Raw genomic sequence first — 15,312 nt, 5'->3', positions numbered from 1 at the left:
ATTGAGAATGATGTCCCATTACATCAAACTAGGACTGCAACAAATCATTATTTTCATTATTCATTAAGCTGACATTGTTTTTTTTTAATTAACTGATGAATTATTAAGTCTCTAAAATCTCAGAAAATAGTCCATCACAAGTTCAGAGCCTGAGGTGACATCTTCCAATTACTTCTGTCTGCTTGATTCTGTCTGAACTAAAGTCCCAACTCAAAGACATTCAACTCACAATTATATAAAAGAGACAAGTAGCAAATCTTCACATTTAAGAAGGTGGAAACAGCAAATGTCTTAAATAATAGACTCATAAACTGACTGATTTATCAACATTTAGTTATTCAGTGGAACATTTCTCCCTCTGAGCGTATTTTCTCTGCTTCACATACAGCTTGCCCTTTTCATATCCTCCCTGTTTGTTGCAAAGGTGCATTAATAACAACACAAGAAAGGGGAGGGCAAACAATGATGATAACATTCCCAGAAACAAATTGAGCCTGTTGGGTCGCATCAGGCATTAATTAGCAGGGTTGCAGACAGAGCTCAGAGACGCTGCAGCCGCATCAGATTTCACAGGTTGCGTGTGGAGGCAGAGAGAGAGAGAGAGAGAGAGAGAGAGAGAGAGATAGAGAGAGGCCAGGTTACAAACAAACAGACGAAGGCCACGCCAAGTGCAAGTCTGCATTCGGAAACAATGAGAGCCTGACCTGGGGAGGCTGAGGGGACCCAGACAGACGTCGTGGAATTATTCATTTCCATCCTCCAGCTCAGACTGCACCGCACACACACACACACACACACACACACACACACACACACACACACTGGAGGCCTCCCCCTCTTGCTGATGGATCAAACTGTCTGGTTAAGAGCAAGTACACGCCATCAGGGCCGCTCCATCATGAGGAGAAAGCTAACGTCATTGCAGATTGTCATCAAGGTGCGGGTGGAGTGAGGCAAAGCTGCTCCTGGCTGTAAAAGTGGCAACATAACACTTACACATCAACACAGAAAAAAAGCTACCTAAAATTTGCATGTTTGTGCACAAGTTGTCAAATAGAAAACTGATTTCAAATAAAACGAGGTGTACTCAGGCGCAGGACCTCAATCAGGCTTTGGGGAGAGATTGAATGGGAAAACGGGTAAATTTATGCAAGCACTATGGGTCGACGTAATCACATGCAGGATTCAGGTAACAAGGAGAAGCAGAGCTTTGTATTCTGAGTCCACAGTGAATATTGAATAGGAGGACTGCCACTACAAGCCACAGCGCCTGAAGCTGTGATTTCAAATCTGGCATTATGTTGACACAACACAGAGCGACACGCACTCCAAATGTGACTTCAAGCCTCCTGAATATACAGTATAAAGACACACTTCAAGAAATGATCTCTCTGTGTGTGTGTCTCCTCCAGACATCTCAAACACAAGCGCTGTATGTTTTCTGCTCTCTCTCTCTCTGCATGCGGACAGCTTTGTTTTTCCTCAGTGTGCCCTGACCTAATTACCATGTGAATCCTGTTCAAGAAGGCCACTTTAAAAGTCTAAAATGCCTCACTTTCACATACCAGGCTAAGGCTTTGGTGGTGGGTTGGGGTGGGGGGGGGGGCAAAATCAAGATCAATGGTCGGCGGAGCATGTCACATGCAGCCACTCACTGCTTAGAGCATCCTTCCTGGACTTAAAGCGTGGAAATGCATCTTTGTCACGCTCCCTCTTGAGTTAGAATTTTTTTTTAAAAGAAGAAGAGTATGAGTTGTTATAGAGCATAAATGAAGCTGAGGTCTGCTCTGTATGAGTGTACACTTGACAGGTGTGAAAAGCCAAACAGCTGAATGACAGAGTAACAGAAGTAGAAGTTGTTCCACTTTCCGCCTTGGTTTGGTGAAAAGCAGCACCTTAAAATGATAAAATAGTGTGACAGCAGTGGGTGACAGATGATTTTTTTTTACATTGAATATGATTTATTTGTCCTTAGTTTATACGCTTATAGACTTGGAAATATGTGAAGGGCAACAGCATGAAGAGCAGCAGCAGCAGCAGCAGCAGGGTGTTAGCTCAGACCAGACAGAATCATACTTGTTATCTGGATCTGTCTGTTATCTCTTTAGACACACACACACACACACACACACACACACACACACACACACACACACACACACACACACACACTTGTGAGGGTCAGAGCCATCTCCAACATTTCTTCTTTCAGTGGTAATATCGCAGAGAGAAGAGAGAGGAGTCAGATCAAGTTCTCGAGACATTAATCTTTCATATCCGTTTGTCCCCTCTCAAATGATGCCCCCCCCCACCCCCCCTCCTCCCGACAATAGAAATAATCCACATGGCGCACTTTAAATATGCATCATTAAAAATTTGATGAAGAGGGTGCCGGCTCATCTCTTCCACACCTATCATATTTGTTAATGGGAATGAATTATTCATCCCACCCGACATCAGATGCTTAAAGAGATACAGACCTTTACAGAAGCAAAAAACAAAACACTTGTTTTTTAACTGCAAGGACAAGAAAGAGAAAGTGACTAGAGGTGGTCCAAGAGGAGGAGGAGGAGGAGTAGGAGGAGTAGGGGGTCCCGTCCCGTCCGGTTTTTTGTTTTGTTTTGGATCTCTTTTGCTCTACTTGTCTGGTTTTCCCCCCACCGGGAACCTGTCAAGAGCCCTCATAAGTTCATCAAAGATGAAAACCTGCTTTCCATTTGAAAAGGACTGACCCAGGATACTAAAACAGCTCTTCAAATAACAAAAGCGTTAATCATCCATAAGACAAGCATGTGGGATGGACAAAACCTGTAAGAATATATGAATATCAATAATGAGATGTGGGAAGGGGAGAGGAGGGGGGGGGGGGGGTTTGATATGAGACTTTCACACGTGTTGATGAATGAACTAAATAAAAACAAGACTGTCGCCAAAACTGCTGTTTACCCATTCCTAACAGCCAGGATGAAGCTGTAGCATTGAATACAACTGGATCTCATTCTGTGTTTAATTAGGACTCTTGTGTACTTTGAGGGCAAAAACAGGAACTAATGATATGAGTGTTTGCATAATTTCATCACTAACTAGAGTCGTAAAATGATTTTGAGGCAATAACATAAATATTTCCTGTCACTGGTTTGTTTTAAAGAGAAGCAAAGTGGTTTAAAAAAAAAACAAAAAAAAAACAACTTTACTGCAACACAAACTTATTATGTCATCTAACACAGTTCCCCAAAAGTGGAACCAGCCGCGCTCAGTTGCATATGAGAGCCATTTGAGTGTTAATGAATAATAAAGTGCCCTTCATTGACGCTGTTGAAGACAGTGAGGCTCAATAAATTGTTGCAGATGAAAGAGAGTGCAGATCTAAAAAAGCCTCTAAAAGCCTCAGTGGTGGTGGTTTCTGGTGGTGATGTGTGTGTGTGTGTGTGTGTGTGTGTGTGTGTGTGTGTGTGCGGGGTTATAGCTTTTAAGTGTTTGATGAATTTAGTTGATTAAATGTGATTTTTTAAGCTTTGAAAAAAAATGTCTCTGAAAGCTGGTCAAAAAAACCACCGGCAGATAAAAGCCTGTGCTGAAGTGCTTGACCTTTAATCACCTGAAGCAAAAAAAGGGAAAGCAATAATCAATTACAGCAGAGTCTTATATATTTTCTTTAATTCACAGACAACCTCGCCTGCAATGTCTGTGTGTGTCTGTGTCTACTTCTAGAAAGCCACAGCAGACAGAGCAGAGCAGCACATGATGCAGCAAACTTCACCTGGCAAAGGTGTTATCACAGCTGCACTCTGCTGCTCAACACTGCCCTCTGTCGCCCTGCTACAACACAGCCTACCTCCCGCTCCCAACAATGCACCTCACAATGATCAACTTCAACCCAGACCAGTGGGAAATGTCCTCTTTTATAATTCACACTTTCTTTATTCTGGATAACTTCATCCTGGACTGTCATCTCAATTAAAAAAATAAAAAATCTAATCATCTGAAGTGTCTGTTTCTATCGGATAGAAACGAGGAGCGATTGATCCAAGAGACAAGCTCATGAATAATGACTTTCTGAGCTGATTTTCAGTGTTTTCATGCAGAATTAGTCTCATAAAACGTCTGCAGGGATTCAAAAAGAGGAAAGCAATGTTAAAACAATCGGCAGCTTGTGCGCAAAGCTGCATGTGCAGCGCGTAAAAGCCGATCTATTAATTGGAATTGATAAGCAATGAGGTCATTGTGGCTAGTCTTAAGCCGGACAACAGAAATTCTCTCACAAAGTAAGCACAGAGGAGATAATATAAGACATTTACACTGCAGATATGTGCATTAAATGAGGCTATGCTGTTTAAATATGGACAAATTAAGACAAATGTAAGACGCACAACAGCTTAGACTGTTCCAAAAGATCACATCAAAGATTTCCCAGAGGATATCTTTTGTTTAAAGTTGACATCCAGTCTGTGTCCTAACTGTAAGGCAGCGTGGCGCACAAAGTAAGTTTTTAGGACGGTGCTAATGTGGCAGGCAAAGGCAGCTCCTGCAGCCCACAAATGCTCCTCTGATCCTGGGATGAAACGTGAGTGGAAAGTAAAACTGGCGTGGCATAAAGGACCTGCTTACTGCTCTGAATAACACATGCTATATCAGCAGACACATATCCACCTCACCAGAAACAGCCAAAGTGGACAGAGGGAGAGAAAAGAGTTTGACATAACGAATGAAAAAAAAAATCACATTGCTCAAACCATGCTCCAAATAGAATAATGGTCCAGAGGAAAACGGACCCCACAGCATGGCAGGGGGAAAAATCGGAGTCCATTGGTGACGGAGGGTGATTTTTTTTTTGTTTGTTTAATCTAAGCAGGTTACTCAAGCAAAACCAGGCTATTTTATCTCCTTAGTCCTCTATTTAAAAAAAATCCAGCACCTCAATCAAAGTCGAGCAACATCCATTTCGCCCGTGATGGCAAATCTGAAGCGGGATACAAGCTGGAAACTGCTGCACAACACACCCAAAAAGTGCTTTTGTATCAGTCATTTCAGGTATTTAGCCTAACAAAAGAAAGAAAAAAGTGATTTTTTTTCCTTTTACCTTCGAAGATATTCCCCAAGTGGATGAGAAAGCCAGTAGGGTAGAAGAGGAGAGAGTCGCACTGTGAGCAGCAGAGCTCGGTTACAGACGGCTTCTATAGTGTTTTGTGTCCTCGGCGGCTGTGTGCGTCCCTCTCCGAGCGACCTGCAGCCGACTACTGCGCTCTGGCTCTCCTTGAGCGTCGGACGATACCACCGGGTTGAGGAGGGAGGGCTGGTGAGGAGGGGGTGGTGGGGGGGAGGTGAGTGAGGGGGGGGGGGGGGGGGGGGGAGAGTAAGGGAAAGATGGGCCAGATTTGCAGGCGCAATAGGGGGGGGGGGGGGGCTTACGCATGAACACCCCCGGAGAGCTGGAAGAGTGTCGCAACAGCGCGCCAGTCCAGAGCCAAAGCAGAGCTGCGTTTAACAGAGAATCACAGCGTGGACCTGAGAGCCACACACACACACACACACACACACACACACACACACACACACACACACTTCTGGGAAAGGTTGGCCGCGATGTTGTTGTCTGGGACTCCACAGTAGGCTACCTGCAGTGTGTGTGTGTGTGTGTGTGTGTGTGTGTGTGTGTGTGTTTGTGTGTGTGTGTGTGTGTGTGTAGGGGTAACCTGGTAATACAACTCCACTGGGAATATAAGTGTTTTCTGTGTTGCTTTGCCCAAACTAGACAGATTATTATTCTATTCTTTTCTTTCTATTCTACTGTAGGTGTATCTAGATATAGCATTTTAATGATTATGAAAATAATCAATGTAAAGAAAATTAAAATAGCAACAAACTAAATTTACAAAACCATTAATTAAAGTTTCTGTCTTTTTACGTCATACAAAACCTGATAAAACTGAATGGACGTGGATCTATTCTATTCTAAACTATGTAGGCGATAGAGCATATTAATGATGACAGAATCACTGTAAAGAAAACATAAAACACAAGAAAAATACATTTAATGTAGAAAACCATAAATTAGGCTAGTGTTGTTTTCTTTATTTAGGCCTACAGGTCATTTGATAGCGCACAACTATTCTATTCTATTCTATTCTACTCACAAACCAGATGTAGAATATAAACAGGTGGGTAGAGTTTACGAGGAAGAAAACAATTAGTAGCCTATAAACAAAAAAATAAATCATAAAATCACTAAAGTATTTTCGTCCTTTGCTTCCATCTTATTTATAAACCTCAGTTTGATACAGTTGCTGACAGTTTGATTTTAGCCTATTTATCATTCTTATTTATTATATAAGTAACTTCGTCTTTCTTTGCACTTTGACAGCTTGTAAGTAGATCTACAACTAACCTTGATGTGCAAATCTAATCTAAATCTAAAGTTACAGTCATTTATATTCCATCCAGCCTTTTTGTTTTGGTTTCAAATTTGATGCTGTTGCAGTTTATTTGACTTCAGTTCATTATAACATTGGCTATATAGAGTTTTATAGACAAAGGTTTTATTTGATATCTAATTTCTATGCTTTTACTTTCAACTTTGGCAGAAGCACAGCAGAAATGTGATAAACACGTCACAGCTATAATCAATCCTAATAGTCTAAAGGAATGGAAGTAAAGAGCTAATTAGGAGCGATCCAATCACCAGCCCCATCTACTAATTAAGCCACCCTCATATGTAATTAATTGTCCTCTAATATATTGCTGCATTATGCTGATAAGAACAAAACCATAACAGGCTTCTTTCACTCACTCCTTGTTAACCAATGACATGGCATATGTCCCTGGCTTATCAGAGTGTGGTTGGAGGCGGCAGGTGCAACACTCCCGCCTCCTTTTTTTCCCCTCTAAAGACTACACTTCCCAGCGAGCTTTGCGCCGTGCCTGACAATCCATGGAAAACCGATTGCGCCTGCGTATCCAGACGTGGCAACGGCATCATGGCCTCTTGGAACCGCTACGGGAGTCGGATGAGAGAGGCGAAAATGCTTACATTACTGCTGCTGGTGAGTCAAATCAAGCTTTTTTTTTTTTTTTTTTTAAACATGTCGTATAAACAGAGAGTGCTGCTGTCCGCGAGCTTCCCGCGCCGAGCTGCGCGTGAGTGCGTCCGGTTAAGGAATGCATAAGAAGGGAAAAATATCCCGAATAGCTCCTCGTCTCCTCGCCTGTCCGTGCAGGAGGTAAAGTTGACAGCCCTTGACTGAACTTGGTGTTTATATTTGACTCTCTTGTATAATGTGGCGGGACTTTAGTTAGTGTGGCGCAGGTATAAATCACAGGTTTGAACGGTGACCCAACTACCGCCTGTGTAGACCGACACGGGGGTCCCTCCCCGGTGTGTGAGCCACAACTACCCGTCTTGACGAGCAAACCTGATGAACTCACCTTTCTCTCTCCCGCCTAACGTTAACACTAAAAGTCTAATTTCACTCATACAGCGGGTGAGGTTTCAGTTATTAATACCAGAGGACTCACAGTTAACAGGAACACATCTGCACTGTCATGTGAGGCTGTAAATGGAACTGAAAGCTGTAACTTGGCCATGCACACATTAGTCCATTCAATGTACTGTAGTGATATCTGAGCCCCCCCCCCCCCCCCCCCCCTTAGAACAAGTATATAACCTTTTCCATGTCATGTAATAGGGTGGATTAGGGTCACATGGGACACTTTTTGCAATTCTGACTTGTTTACCTTATTTACATCTGAATCCAGTACATTATATCAACACCTAATATCATTATGAAATCCCAAAGATGTTTCCTTGTTAAATCAGAAGACAGTTTTTGGAAGATGACACTTATAGTTATGTTCCTTATGCCAAATCGTTTCAGAATTAGCAGATTTTGTAAAGTGGGACATTAGTTTTTTAAGGTTAAGAAATACTTCAGGCTTATCTGCCAAAACGTTCTGAAATGTGCGTACCCATAGTTTTTAGGTTAAAAAACTAGCAGCCTGTATGTTCACATGTGTAATTTTCAACAATATAACTTACACAGGATGCATATACTAGTTAGCTTTGAAATAATTGAATAGAAAAAGAGATAAATGCAATGGAGCTTAGTTGTCCCACTTTAGTTAATATCCCATATTACCCTAATCCTCCCTAGAAGTTATTACAATACAATATCCAATCTAATATTTAGTCTATAAAATGTGAGTAAACAGAGAGAAATGTACAACGTGCATCAGCCCAACAGTCCAAAACCTTCAAATATTCCATTACAATGCAGATTTTTGTGTTTGTTTGATTAATATCAAATTCCGTTCAATGATCTAAACTCAAGGTCTTCTTACTTAGCCGTTCCAGAGCTTTTAGAGCATACCCCACATTCTTGCTCAAACCGAGAAGAACGTTTACCACCCAAATGTACCCACCCAAGACTAGAGAATAAAATCACCATGCATGATTACATCAGAGATTTTGCATGTTTTGGTCCATTCGCTTCAAATCGTCTTTACTTTATGTGACAGCTCAGCATTGTGGAAAGCTTGCTGCTGCGGTTTTTCCAGTCAGTCTAGTTGTACATACATTACATTTCTGTATAATATAAAACCAGTTAGTCAACTCCAGTTAAGTAATAGCATGTCATCATATCTATGTTAATTTTTCTGCTGGTGCTGTTGGGATTATAATGTAACACCAGTGTGATGAATACTGAGACTTCCTGCTCTGCTTCCTGTTGTCCGACTGCCTTTGCAAACAAGGGTGGTGCTGGGGTGTGTATTTGCACTAGGTTCCGTATGTAGTTAGACAAAACCGCACTATTTGATATGTTGGCTCCGGACCAAAGCTGGTTGGGCTTGATATGGAACGATGAGTATGAGCGTAATCCTCCATATTTAGTGTGATATCTTTTTGCAGGCAGTGACGGTCTGAAGTCTCTGACCCAAACACCTCGTCACACACTTGGTATTCCCCGCTGATTGTCTGCCTGCTCTGCGCTGCTGCTCGCTGCCTTCACTTGTTGCTTGTTTCAGAGGCTTGTGTCCTTCAGTGTGGCCTTCAGAGAGAGAAACGCACGTCGGATGGACATGAATTCTGTAGTGTGCGATGTTAAACGCTCAAATGAACATCACGGCGAGAGTTAGTCGATTCATTGATTGATCTGTCAGAAGATGAACATGACAGCAGCTCTGATAATTAAACACCAGAGTCATTTTCCAACCAAAAAAAAGCCATAAGATACAAAATTCCATATTTTTTCATTACAAAGTGATTTTTTAGATTTGTGTCTTGAAAACTATGATGGACACATTCCACTTTTATTGAAAATAAATTAATAATAATAATAATAATAATAAAAAAAAAAGATAATAGTTACCTGCAGCCTTAATTAAAGATGCAGTGTGTAGGATTTAATGCCATCCAGAGGTGAGGTTGAACACCTAAATATGGTCGATAACAAGAAAGACCAGTGTTTGGTTTGTCTGTTCTGGGCTACTGTAGAAACATGACAGCCTCCATGGAAGGGGACCCACTCCCTATGTAGATATAAAGGTCTCATTCTAAGGTAACCAAAACAGGATTCTTAGTTTCAGATGATTATACACTAATTAAAACATACCTATGATGCCTCTAAATTCTACACACTGCACCTTTTTAAATGTCAACGTTAGGTTTGCAGCTAAGGATCATTTTTAGTTAACAGTGAAGCTGATGATTATGTTGTCTATTAATAGATTTGCTTGTTTGACCAACAGTCCACAACTCACAGACGTCCAGTTTAATGTCACAGAGGATTAAAAGCAGGACATATTGACATTTTTGCAACATGGCACCAGAGAATTGAGATTTTTTGTTCTTAAAAAGGTCTCAAAGCGATCAATTTATTGTCCCAATTAATACAATCGTTGACAACTAATTGATAAATCAACTGATCATTGTGTCAGTCAGTATTGCAAGAATGTTTGAGATATTTATGTTGTCAGTATGGCCCAGCACTGGTTTACTGTGTTATCTCTGAACCCGTGTGTGTGTGTGTGTGTGTGTTTGTGTGTTATCTGTGTGTGCCTGGACTGGCAGGTGTGTATAGAGGTGATTCCAGCAGGGAGGGACAAACCACTGCAGCACTTAGTTGGAGAGTCGCTGTGTCGGTGGTGGAGGTCCCTGTGTCAAAACAATTTAATCCCAACTCCCTCCACACACACGCACACGCGCGCACACACACACACACACACACACACACACACACACACACACACAAACTTACAAGTGGAAGTATTTGGCCTGCCTACTGCTCATAAACTCAAGATGTTGTTGCCCTGTCAATTATTATTATATATCTTTTTTTTTTTGCCAGGCTAGAATAATAAATATTTGTCCCCACCTCCTTTCACTGGCATTTAGTTCACAGATTCACACAATTTGCTGAGTCAGCAGCCAGAGGGACGGGTGGCCCTTATTGATTTTCCACCAAAACCAGATTTTTGCTGGCATTTGGTCCTTTAGAAAATGTACAAACACTGCACGCACACACACACTCATAATCACTCAGACAAAAAGGCCCACAGTTCATGTTTCTTTTATGAACTCGGATAATAAATCCTTCTGTATTCAGTTTGGATAAAAAGATCCCCAAAAGGTTTGGATGAGTTTGGGTGACTTCTACTTTTTCTTCCTATTGAATCATAATCTGTGCACACTGTCTGCAACAACAAACATAACACACATGTACATCACTGTAATACAGAGATGACCCCAGACCTTTGGAGGCGGGGGCCCTAATTAAAGTTTGTCTCTTAGACTGTACTCACTACATATGACACAGCAGCAGCATCTCTTTCTTAACTCAAACCTGATGAAGACCAATTGCTATTAAGCCTGTATATTACTGTATCTACTATATTGATGTCTAACAGGATAAATATGATGTCAGCAGTGGTACTGAGCTGTATGGCAATGCAAAAACCAATATGAAGACAGATGAAGTGATTATCACTTCCACACCAGTGATTCCAGTAGCGGTACAGAGAGAGTAAAGGGTGACAGTAGTGGATCCAACTCCTGTATGTTTTTCCAGCGCCTCAACAAAATAAAAGCACACAGTAAAAAACATGAATATTTTGTGTGAATAATTGCACTTTTAATTTCTTCTAGATTTAAAATATTAATCTAGAAGTTCAAAGTTATAAATCTTACAAAGTGAGTTTGTATTTATTAATTTGGTAAATGATATGAATGATTATCTATTACTTTATATTCAAATCAGTTAGAACTTGACTATAAATACATCCTTTATTGTAAAACTAATACAAACACTCTCACCTGGACTCACATCTCTCAACATTGTCAGCTGATCCATAACTACAGTATATGACAGTATTTCGACTGTGTAGTAGATAATAACACATATACAGTGGGGCTGGGCAATATGGACAGAATCAAAATCACAATACTTTTGACCAAATACCTCAATTATAGATATTATGACAACATTGTAGGGATGATTATTGGTGCTTTCACAAAATACTTACAGTAATGCAACAGTAAAAGCAGGAAAAGACTACACTTATATTACAGTATTCAAAATCTAAGACGATATCTGTAAAACATCACACTATTGCTATAATATTGATTTATTGCCCAGCCCTAGTATACAGTTTCATTTTAAACTATGCTTGATGAGTGTTGTGTATTCTTTTCCCCAACATCTTTTTGCTCTAAACACTACAATTTCAGTAGTTTCAGTAGTAGTGATTTATTAGTAACATTACACTATGAGGAGGATGTTTGTGACAAATACAGCTGTTTCACACTGTATGACAGACTGTTTTTGGGGCTCTGCTGTTGTTCTGACTGAGAGTTAAATTAGCGCTGTAACCAATCCAAAGCTCACAGCTGATTTACCACAATAAATAACTCAATTAATGACTGCTGTGTTTAGTATGATTCTTATAGAGAGCTATTTTTGTTTCATTTTATTCTTTTATGTTACTTTTTTGGTATGAATCCCCCCCCCCCCCCCTTCACCCTCTGTAGGGACCCCCCCGCTGGCCACAGGGCTCTGTGTCGCCACTGAGGTCGTGTGAGGCGAAGTATAATCTGCAGCAAGCACGCTGCAGGAAAGCAGGAAAAGCTAGATGTGATAATGCTTAACACTTCCACAGTGGCTCTATGTCCTCACTCTACAGCAAGTGTGCTGGTCTTTATGCACACAGTAGTTATCAGATTATTCATCTGTTTTGGATGGAGGCAGAATAGGAAGTCCCACAGACCAGTGAGCCAATCATCAACAAGGAGCTGTAACTTATTTTCATTATAAATTGATATAACATCACATTGTTTGATTGATGTTTTATTTTCTAAAATGTCAGAAGATGACAAAAAATGTCCACAAATCCTCAGAGCCAATTATGATGTTTATGTATTTATTTATTTAACATTTTCAGATTGATTTTTCTGTTCAAAAATCCAAAATATTTCATTTAGAATGATATAAAACAGAAAAGCAGCAAATCCTCACTTTTAAGAAGCTGGCACATAGGGTATGTATGTTTGGCATTTTTTCGAAGTGATTGCCAATTAATTTTCTGACCATCCTCTTATCATTTAATCAATGAATTCACATTCATGTCCACTAGTGAGAGAGTAGACTGACTTGTCTTCCCTAGATGTCCAGCACATCAATAACATCACACCAAACACACACACACACACACACACACACACACACACACACACACACACACACACACACACACACAGACTACATGATTTATAAGTCTATTCATGCAATTTCAAGCTGAAGCTGAAACTCAATGATGTTAGCAAGTACAAAGTATTTAACAGTGTATTTGGCTGTGAGCTGATTATCCCATAGAAATGCACTAATTGTGCTTCTGCAGCTCAACCTTTTTAAACTGCACACAGAAAAGCTCCCATCCAAACGTGTTGAAGCATAAAACAGCTAATCCAATCGCCTTAGCTTGTTTTGATCCATGAATTTTAGGTTCATGAAGTTTACAATTCCCTTCAAACTGAGCTACTTTATACCAGAACAAATGGTATTCTTCATAATGATTATTGATGATGTGCACATTTTCATATGAGCAACCTTTTTGGAGTGAAAGTGTTTTGGTTTGAACTTTGCCTCTATAAATAAGACTATAACAGGCGATGCATGACTTAAATGAGTAAATCTGACTTGACATTTGGTGCCGACTTTCAGTACGTGACAGATTTTAGTATTCTATGATGTAAAGTCACATTTCAAGCGATGTCTCAAAAGGTATTGGCGATCAATACCCAGTCATATCCAACAACAAGGCTGGCTGGTATGTAAGCAGCTTCTCCAATGACTTCATCACTGATAGCTGAAACGTGATAGACGCTAAAGCTGCTAATTGATCGCTCCTCTGCTCATTTGAGAGCTAAAAAATCCTCTAAATCAGCACTCCGTCTGTGTTATCGAACGCCGCATCACATCGCCTCCTGTACAATCAGTACACACACACACACTCTTATAACACACACCTGACCAGCTCATTAGTCAGAGGAAACTCAAAGCAAAGCGCTTGACAAACACCAATGTGATTTGTGCTGATTCAGAATTGCCCCTAGAACTGGATGCCATTTATTAAGCAGATTTGTCACAGCAGATGGAGGGTGTGGGCTCGCAGGCAGGGGCCGGGCACCTGCTGCTTAGTAAGCATCACACTTTTTTTTTCTTTTTTTTTTTAACAGCAACGTGACAGGACACACCTCTATGAAAGATAAAGGTCAATGTACGGAGCGCTAATGCAATTCCTTATAGTGTGAGTTTGTGGAGCGCTGAGTCGTGATCCAGTTTAACAGAGTTATCACATACAGGGTGTGGGTGTGAGTCATGATGAAAGCATCTCAGGTAGATTGTCATTATGAGGAGGGGTTTTTGTTGGGAGGTCACACTTGGTACATGCCAGTTGACATTTAAGCTGCTGTCTAAGTGTGAGTGCCAGCAGAGGGAGTTGGCAGCTTTTGTGGCATTTAAGCAGAACCCAGGTTTAACTGTTTACTGCCAGTGTACTGACAGATCAGTTTGAGTGTTCAGTTTGTGGTGCTGTTGAATTGTACTCTTTGGCATCATAATATGTAGTAAAATGATAGGCCTATTGGTGAATGATTGGTTGTTCAAGTTAACACTTCTTAGTCAAACTGAATTCAACTCTGTTACTCTGTTACTCTGCAAACATATTCATAGGAGTTCAGCTGGACATCATTAGTGGATTTTAAAACTACTTCAACTTCAGCTTCAACATTAGTTATATGGCACTTTAAACATAGCATAGTTGATCCAAAGTCCTTCACCGAGAGGAAACACACAAACAATGATGAATGATGATAAAAACCAACTTATTAACCATCATTACTAGGGCTGTCATGATTCTCCAAATCTTTGATTTTATTTTATTTTCGATTTGATTCTCAATCTTTTAGCACAGATGCCTATGCCATTTTTAGACTAGTCATGAGTGATACAATCTCCATCAGTTGTTTGCAATGTACCACACTAAGGCCTTACTGTCAGACATTGTTTGATGTTTGTCCTCTATCAGCGGTTGCCATGGTGTCTTTTTATCGGCTGCAGGTTCAGGTTAGAGGAGGTAATGTAGACACATTTCAACATGTCTGTGTTTTTTTCCCTCTTGACTCGCCTGCGGGACGTGACATTGGTGGGCGTGGCTACATCCTTCGATTCCTTCATTGATTTCGAAGGTCGAGATCGTGGTGTCATTTCGATCGAGATGGTGACACCCCTAATCATTACTAGTTGTCCCATTGACACTTTTCAGTTCTCTTCACAGTTAACTTATTTAAAGTTTATTTCTCAAGTTTGAGACCATGTTAACGATGACTTTTTGTTGAAATGGAATTGAAAATTTAATAGAAACACATAAATAAATAGGGCAGCTGTGGCTCATGATGTAGAGAATAGAATAGAATCTTTATTGTCATTGCACAAATACAATGAAATTGGATGTAATCAGGTTGTCCACTAATCGGAAGATCGGCGGTTCGATTCCCAGCTCCTTTAGTCATGTTGGTGTGTTCTTGACCAAGATACTAAACCCCAAATTGTTCCAGATGGCTGCACCAACAGTGTGTGTGTGTGTGTGTGTGTGTGTGTGTGTGTGTGTGTGTGTGTGTGTGTGTGTGTGTGTGTGTGTGTGTGTGTGTGTGTGTGTGTGTGTGTGTGTGTGTGTGTGTGTGTGTGTGTGTGTGTGTGCCATGTAGTGTAAAAGTGCTTTGCCTGTTTGAAAAGGCCAGAAAAGCTCTGCAGTCCATTTACCATT

General features: G+C 40.6%; 1 protein-coding gene across 1 annotated transcript in view; it reads left to right on the top strand.

Moving 5' to 3' along the window:
- Positions 1-6,973: 6,973 nt before the first annotated feature.
- Positions 6,974-15,312, top strand: part of pdia5 (protein disulfide isomerase family A, member 5) — a 73,575-nt gene continuing 65,236 nt past the window's right edge. Inside the window, exon 1 of the mRNA XM_053328611.1 lies at positions 6,974-7,040. Coding sequence (XP_053184586.1) covers positions 6,975-7,040 — 66 coding nt within the window. The 5' untranslated portion in view covers position 6,974. The remainder of the gene's footprint in view (positions 7,041-15,312) is intronic.

Source organism: Scomber japonicus, chromosome 11, assembly GCF_027409825.1.
Source record: "Scomber japonicus isolate fScoJap1 chromosome 11, fScoJap1.pri, whole genome shotgun sequence".
NCBI classification, from domain to species: domain Eukaryota; kingdom Metazoa; phylum Chordata; class Actinopteri; order Scombriformes; family Scombridae; genus Scomber; species Scomber japonicus.
This window is presented reverse-complemented; position numbering and strand designations above follow the sequence as displayed.